This window comes from Garra rufa, chromosome 24, assembly GCF_049309525.1.
Source record: "Garra rufa chromosome 24, GarRuf1.0, whole genome shotgun sequence".
In the NCBI taxonomy this organism is placed as follows: domain Eukaryota; kingdom Metazoa; phylum Chordata; class Actinopteri; order Cypriniformes; family Cyprinidae; genus Garra; species Garra rufa.
The window spans coordinates 7,890,808-7,899,173 of NC_133384.1; the positions used below are offsets into that span (position 1 = coordinate 7,890,808).

General features: G+C 33.5%; 2 protein-coding genes across 3 annotated transcripts in view; both read right to left on the reverse strand.

Annotated features, from left to right (window-relative positions):
- cidea (cell death inducing DFFA like effector a) lies at positions 1-5,796 on the reverse strand. The gene is made up of 5 exons (XM_073830421.1): positions 5,695-5,796; positions 3,827-3,965; positions 1,908-2,063; positions 648-820; positions 1-305 (listed from the first exon to the last, which is right to left on the reverse strand). Exons 1-5 carry the CDS (start codon positions 5,733-5,735, stop codon positions 197-199), a joined length of 618 nt encoding a protein of 205 aa, XP_073686522.1. The 5' UTR covers positions 5,736-5,796; the 3' UTR covers positions 1-196.
- A 1,814-nt stretch (positions 5,797-7,610) lies between these two features.
- The window catches only part of f13a1a.2 (coagulation factor XIII, A1 polypeptide a, tandem duplicate 2), a 41,359-nt gene continuing 40,603 nt past the window's right edge, over positions 7,611-8,366 (reverse strand). For both annotated transcript variants that reach the window (XM_073831067.1, XM_073831066.1), the window contains exon 15: positions 7,611-8,309. In XM_073831067.1, coding sequence (XP_073687168.1) covers positions 8,150-8,309 — 160 coding nt within the window. In that variant the 3' untranslated portion in view covers positions 7,611-8,149. The remainder of the gene's footprint in view (positions 8,310-8,366) is intronic.

Genomic DNA, 8,366 nt, shown 5'->3' on the forward strand with positions numbered 1-8,366 from the left:
AATATTCAGTTCTCCTTTAATACACTATTTTTTTATTCACTGTACACATTTACATACATCTAGTTTTAGAAATAAGCTGTTCTGCCACATAAAAAATAATCTATTCATATTTGTCTAAGCATGTAAGCAAAAACTAAACATGAATGCATCATTCATTTTTCCCACTATTTTGATCTGTCACCCACTGATATGAGATTTAGCTAGAGGATTCCTCATCTCCAATATACCGCAACACATACATGGAGCCACACAGGAGAACTTGACCTGCCAGTTTGGCTATGTACAAGAAACACCGCAATAAAGACCTGAAGAAGGAAAAAAGAGAGTAATATTAGCTAATCAATTCTGAATGGTTACTTTTAATAACAATAAGGTATAAACCTGTTACTTGGGCAGTTTTAAATTAAAAAGATACCTTTTAGCTTTTGTGCCTTTAACAGTGACAAATTATACCCTTAGTACATTTTTTTAACATTGTAAGTTTCAATGCAAAACATCTGTATTCAATTATGAAAAAACAATAGAAGCATTTTCTCTAGCAATCACATCAAGCTGTGTATACTTATGTGATTATCCAGACAAACATTTCTATAATTAACGCTGTAGCCTGGCATTATGAAATCCACTTTTTAATGTGAATCTCTTACTTGAGAAAGTACTTGGCTCTGGTGCACTTGATGTCATATGAGAGTGTGTATATTTCATAGAGTGTGGCTTTAACAGTGAGGCAGCCTAGAAAATCCTTTGGGTTCAGTTTGTACAGGTCAAAGCTCAATTTGGCAATTCCACTCCTTCTTGGCTGTCTGAAACTTGGCAGAACCTGTGAAATATAGGGGGAAATTAATGATTGAAGTTCTGGGTAAATGCAAGCCTGCACCCTAGTGGAGCAAAAACACAAGGACTGTTTAATCAAAATTAACTTATAATAATGCAATGAAATGAATAAGCTTTAAATCACAAATGCAAATCAACAAAACTGATAAATGAACAGCTGCAAATGAAGCAACACTTGGGATCTGGTTAATCAGCTCTAGGGAACAATCCTGATTAGACCCAGATTCAAATCTGTTTGCACTGATTTCTTAATGAGCACAGCTTATGAAACATAAAAATACACAGTTCTTTAAACCTTAATACCAGGTCAGTCATATGCCAACAATTGTTCATGCATTTTTCAGGAATAGCATTTTAGTGACTATATATTTTTATAGTTCAAATATATTATGTTCTTCAAAATTATATAGAACTTAAATAGAAATATAATATTACAAATCACTTGAGTAAATGGCATTTTATTGTTTATTACTGTAGGGTTTTCCAAACTTTGAATGCCTTTACTTTAAATGTCAAGTACAATATGTAAAGTAATTTTTTTTCAGTAATTCAACAACACATTTGCATGTTCAGGGTTCTCACGATGTTGGTTAAAGGTCAATAAAATATAAAATATAATGTAATAATATAGTTCACCTTTTTTAGTAAGCAAATAAGTACATTTAATACATTTGTAAATGTATTAATCCCTGTAAATTATAAGGTGACTATTTATTAAAAAACAATAACAACAAAACAATGGACCACAAAACCAGTCTTAAGCAGCATTAGCTAAAAGAAAAATTATCTTTTTTTCTTTTGCCAAAAATCATTAAGATCATGTTCCATGAAGATCGTACATTTCCTACCACAAAATATCAAAATTAAATTTTTGATTGGTAATATGCATTGCTAAGTATTTCATTTGGACAACTTTAAACGTGATTTTCTCAATATTTCGATTTTATTTTTGCACCCTTAGATTCCAAATTTTCAAATAGCTTTTATTTTCGGCCAAATATTGTCCTATCCCAACAAACCATACATTGATTATGACAGGTTTTGTGTTCCAGGGTCACATATAATTGGTGTACCAGTTTACTGGGCGTCCAAGCCTCCCCTTTCTCCAGGACCATGAATGCCGTATTAGTAGGTAAAGATTGAAAGAAAGCCTCAGAGTCCACCACTGTCCCATCATCCTCCAGGACCAGTGTGAGGAACTGACATGTTATCAGGAAAGAACCAGCCACCTGTAGAGAGATATTAGGACTCCACATATTATGACTGTCTCTTTAACTTTGTATGCCAGGTGCTAAGCAATTGGTGCCAATGATTATATTAGCATATATGTATATAAATTTGTATATAAATCCCTAGTAAGGTCTAAATGTAATTAAATGAACAGACTGGCTGCTCAAGACAGAAATCAGCTTTTAGACAATTAAATATTTTTGAAATTTGTATATTCACTTCAGAAATTACAATGACATTTTAATATTTTTCTGTTATGCATTACTAAGACCTATTCACATTTTTAAATTATAAATTATTTCACATTGCATGTTTTCTATGACTGCAAATTAAATGGAAAAACAGATTTTTTACAGTGTACGCTTGCCAAGCATACACTGTAAAAATGGTCTTCAAAAATGTAAAATAACATATTTAATTCAATGTGTTACTTGACATTTTTGTAATTATTAATTCATTCAATGTACCTTTTTGATTGTTTAAATTTCCAAATAACAACAATGATAATAATAATATAAATTCAAATACACCATTCTGTAGGGTCGATACATTTTTTATTTTATTTTATTTTCATTTCTATTTTATTTTTTGACTGTTTGTTTGAAAGAAATGAATAAATTCAACAAGGTTGCATTAAGTTGCATTAAATTTTGTAGAAATAAAGAAAATAAATAAATAATGTTGGAAATAAATGTTGAAAATTCAGCTTTGCCACCACAGGTATAAATGACATATAATATATATATAACAAAAATATATTGAAAAAAAAAAATGGAAAGTAAATGGTACACTGTAAAAAGTTTTCACCAGATTCAACTTAAAAAGTTCAGCAGCTGCCTTAAGTTTTTAAGTAAAATCAGCTTATTACAATCAAAATTAGTTGATTTAACTTGTGAGTTTAAATGATTTAAGTTGATTTAACTTAACATAAAACTTATGTTTTTAAGTTGAAACTGGTGAAAACTTTTTACAGTGTAATAATACATCACAATAATACGCTAAACAATATTGCTGTGTTTACAGTATTGTTTAAAGGTGCCATAGAATGGAAAACTGTATATACCTTGGCATAGTTGAATAATAACAGTTCAGTACATGGACATGACATACTGTGAGTCTCAAACACCATTGTTTCCTCCTTCTCATATAAATCTGGTGTTTGCAAAAGACCACTGAAAAACAGGCCAATTCCAGCATAACATAGACTATGATGTTACAGTCACGATCATTAATATTTACACCCCCAGCATTTGCATAGCCCAGTCATCAGAAGTTCTGCAGGTAGGCTATTGTGAAAAAACAAAGTGAGGACAATAGCGAAAATCTATAGCAGATCATGGAAATAATGTGCTAAGTACTGCAGCTGTAGCATAACGTTACACAAAGCATGTGCGATCACAAATCTCAAAAGTGAAAGTAAAAAGTTATTGTGGATTCAAAATGGCAGTTTCAATGTAATATTAATAGCGGTTCGAGCTCCGTAATTAAATATATATTTTCCTCCATGTGTTTTCTTCCTGCTGAGTGAGAGCACTCTGTGAAACAGCCAATCAGAGCAGAGCTCATCATTATAATATATGAACCTTCCAAATAAGGCAATAACAGACCATTTCATCCTAGGGTTGTAAATGGACAGCCATTCTATGTAGATATCAGAGAACAATTTAAAATATTGTATCAATGCATTCTATGGCACCTTTAAATAAATGCAGCAGTTAGTGTAACTCATAAATAACCACTGCATGACATCCAGATATCTGACCTGCTCCATGAGGTCTGCTAGAGAGGTGACGCTGAAGCCTTTCCTCCTGCGGCGGTTCTGCGTGCAGACTTTGTACGGACGGGGCTGAGGAGGGGGCAGCATTCGCTGGGCAAGAGACGTCTGCACCGACGACACAGACCTACAGCAGCACATCAACACACAATCAGAGCTCACAGAGAAATTATGATTTATACGATTAGTTCACTTCCAGAACAAAAATGTACAGATAATGCACTTGTGTCATCCAAAATGCATGTCTTTCTTTCTTCAGTCTAAAGAAATTGTGTTTTTTGAGGAAAACATTGGAGATTGGAGATTTCTCTCCATATAATGGATATGTATGGTGCCCCAAGTTTGAACTTCCAAAATGCAGTTTAACTGCAGCTTCAAAGGGCTCTAAACGATCCCAGCTGAGGAAAAAGTGTTTATTCTAGTAAAACGATCAGTTATTTTCTAAACAAACTGACAGTTTATAAACTTTTCAACCTCAAATGCTGGTCTCGTCTCATCTCTGCGATGAGTATGCGGGTCCATACAGGTATGTCGAAAAACTCAACATCTCGTTTTCGTCTTCAACTCTCTCAAAAATCATCCTACAACTCTGTTTTGCCTTTTTTATAAAGGGCGTTTGATCTGTGTATGTTCACTTTGTAAACACTCGGTCAGTACTTCTGCAGCGTTGCAGGGTGATTTTGAAATCAGCGAAGGAACGAGATGAGAGTTTTTCGACAAACCCTAACTGTATTGACACAGATCACACAGATACGCATGTGAGATGAAACAAGACAAGCATTTGAGGTTATAAAGTATATAAATTGTTAATTTGTTTAGAAAATCCCCGATGGTTTTGTTAGATAAGACCCTTCTTCCTCGGCTGGGATCGTTTAGAGCCCTTTATGCTGCGTTAAAACTGCATTTTGGAAGTTCAAACTTCAGGGCGCTATTGAAGTCCACTATATGGAGATAATTCCTGAAATGTTTTCCTCAAAAAACAATTTCTTATCGACTGAAGAAAGAAAGACATGATGAACATTTTGGATGACAAGGGGGTGAGTACATTATGTGTAAATGTTTTTTTCTGGAAGTGAACTACTCCCTCAAAACTAGACCTGCAATCTCACTATAGTCTATAATCTTAGAAAAGGGTGCAAAACTTCTACTATCTACTATTAATGTAGTATTCAGGGGTAAATCTAAAGCTACTGCTTGTCTGCATTCCAGAAATAACAGCTTTATGAAAGCATTTAATAAACAGTGGTGACCCAGGCAATCTGTGTGAGTTATGGTTATGTAAACAGGAAGAGAACTGTTTATTGGAACAATAATGCAATGCTTGACCAAAAAACTTTCATAGCAGAGTACAGACCCTGTTTCACCAACAGGGGTTTAATTATTTGATTTGTGCATGAGGAATTTTAAATTAAAAAGTTGTAAAAGCAAAAGTCAGTGTCAATTTGTTGCATTACATATCAAAAACTAACAATGAACAATATAATTTAGCTTAATACTAATTTAGAAATATATCAATGTTCTTTGTTTGTTCTTAATACATTCAATTCATTGTTAGTCCATGCTACTGTAAAACGTTTCCTTAAACACAAATAGAAGTCATTTCAACTTAAATTATATTAAAGTATGGCTTTAAAAAAAATCAAGTTGAACCTTGTGTAACTTTAAAAATATCAAGTTGAATGTGTTTATATTAATTTAGTTGAGATAATGGAAAAACAGACTTTAAAACCATTTTAAATAATACAACATTTCTGTTGAGAATTTGAAGCTTGTATGTACACAAATAACCAAAAGACTCCCCAAAAACCTTTTTGACCTCAAATACTGAAGCCTACAAATATTAAATAGTCTCTTACCTCATAATAGACGAAGGAACTAAGGTTTTCGCGTACTCCATACTTCACAGAACTGCTTGAGACGTTAAAAACATCCACTGAGATGGAACTGAAAACACTAATGCTCTCAGCAGACGTGTGACCCGAAGGAGGAGCTTGTATTTCTAATGCCCTACTAGTGAATAAATTCAGGTCTTTCTTAACACAATGCTAAACTTTCTGTATTCTAGGTTGTAAAAGTATGATGAAGTACAAAAGTCTGCAGCTGGAATGGGCCATACAGTGCTCCATGAATATGACATGAGTCTGTTGAGGGCATAATACCATTAGGAAATTTGATGTGTTTAAATTACCTGCTGGACATTTGCGCTCTGTAGAAGAGGGGCTTACTGCTACTGTGTTCACATTTACGAACAAACAAAATAATCCTAAAATAACTACATTTAGATAAAATTCATATCTGGCCTTCAGCCTCTGAGCTAATGTTTTATTATTAATGTATTACTGTTATTGTTGTTATCGTTATGTATTACCTAAAAATACAGGATTAAAGGAAACATATGATACTGTTCTCTTTCAAGTTCAAGTGGGTAAAATGGATGCATTACAATAGATCGCTATGTGAACTGTTGCTATTTCAGATATTGCAGATGAAAAATCGCCCACAAGAAAGCACAAAAAGTTCAGTGGAATATGACTTTCAAAGATGTGAAACATTCAAGTAGGGAGAACTGCAGCCTGGAGCAAGGATTGGGGGGCGTGCAAAAAGGTTTCTGATTGGTGAAAGAAGTTCTACTGTATTGGCCAATCAGCGTTAAACTTTTGTTCCACATTCCAGTCCAGCAGGTACTTTTCAGTTGGTTTGCAAACCGCCAAACAAACTTTATCTATGCTATATATATAACGAAATTATGTATATTACGATAGCTTTTTCTAATGCAAATTACCTTGCATTATATATCAGGAGGTTAACTCAATGTTAAATTTAAAACAATAAAAATGTGTGCATATATATATATATATATATATATATATATATATATATATATATATATATATATACAATGCCTTGCAAAAGTATTCATACCCCTTCAATCAATTCACATCATTTCCCCACATCAATTTACACTCCATACACCATAATAATGACAAAGCAAAAACCAGATTTGCAAATTTTACAAATGTATTAAAAATAAAACACTGAAATAAGTACATTGCATAAGTATTCATACCCTTAACTCATTACATAGGTGATGCACCTTTACAGCCTCAAGTCTTTTGGGGTATGATGTGACAAGCTTCGCACATCTGCAGTTGGCAATTATCTGCCATTCTTTGCCTCACCTTTTCACCTCTCAAGCTCTGTCAGCTTGGATGGGGGCTGGCAGACATTTTCTAGAGTCCTAGTTGTTCCAATCGTCTTCCATTATGGAGAATGGAGGCTACATGCTTCTGTCAACCTTCAATGCAGCAAAATTTTTTCTGAAAATTTCGAGTGTCCCAGAAAAGGGTATGAATACTTATGCAACGGGATCTTTTCAGTTTTTTTATTTTTAATAAATATGCACAAATGTTAAAAAGCTATTTTTTGCTTTGCCATTATGGAGTAGGGAGTGTAGATTGATGTGGGAAAAAAGTAATTTAAAGTAGTTTAACGTAAGGCAGCAACTTCAATTTCGCAAGGCACTGTATATAATGAATAAAAGGAATCAAATACATATATTTTTTTCTGAAAGTCATCTTAAAATGTCACAGATGTACAATATATTTGTTTTTGCAATATTGCCAATATGTGTACATTTTACTTTCTTTTGTTAAAATTTTGGCTGTTAATGCACATCTAAATATGCTGGCCTGAATGTGTATTTGTATACACAAATATGAGTGTTGGTGTCCAAATGAAAATTGCAATAAATAATTCCGTTCCATCAAAAAGCTCTCATGCAAAACATTTATTGGTTATTTGCTTTAGTACAACATGGCATTAGAGCAGAGTAAAACAACAATACATTGTGATTAATACAATAAGTTGGTTAAAATTCCTTCCAACCAGAGGAAACATTTAACCAAATAAAACACAAGTTATGCTGCAGAATATTAGTTATTTCAATGGATGTCATTATTTATTATAGATCTCACACTTGCTGATTTAAAAGGGTAGTTCAACCAAAAATGAAAACTCACCCTCGTGTTGTCCAACCCTGCATAATATCTGTTATGCTCCACAAAACAAAGAAAGTCATAAGGGCTTGGCAAAAATTGCGAGTCTGCATCATTTTTAGCAAACTATTCTTTTAACTTTAGTTGGGTGATTAGAAGGAATTTGTCCTAAAGGAGTCGCAACACTGAATGATTTAATTCTTGCTTCATGATTGCTTAATTAAGCAAAGCAAAGCAAAGCAAAGCAATGGCACTATGATCTCTGCAACTGAGTTTTCTCTTTCGTCCCTCTTTCCCTGTTTCTTCTCTATCTTGTTCAGTCAGTCATATTTTCATCTTTCACTACTTCAAATTCCAGCTGATTGGTGACCTGTCTCAGTTGAGGGCAGTCTAGACACACCATCAGCACCTTCTTCCCCAGAGATCGAGGGACCAGCAAAAATTTATATTTCACTGAGGCACCAGGTAATATCTGGCTGCAAGTGGAAACACACACATAAGGGACTAAATTTTTTGAGAATTCAAAGGTGTAT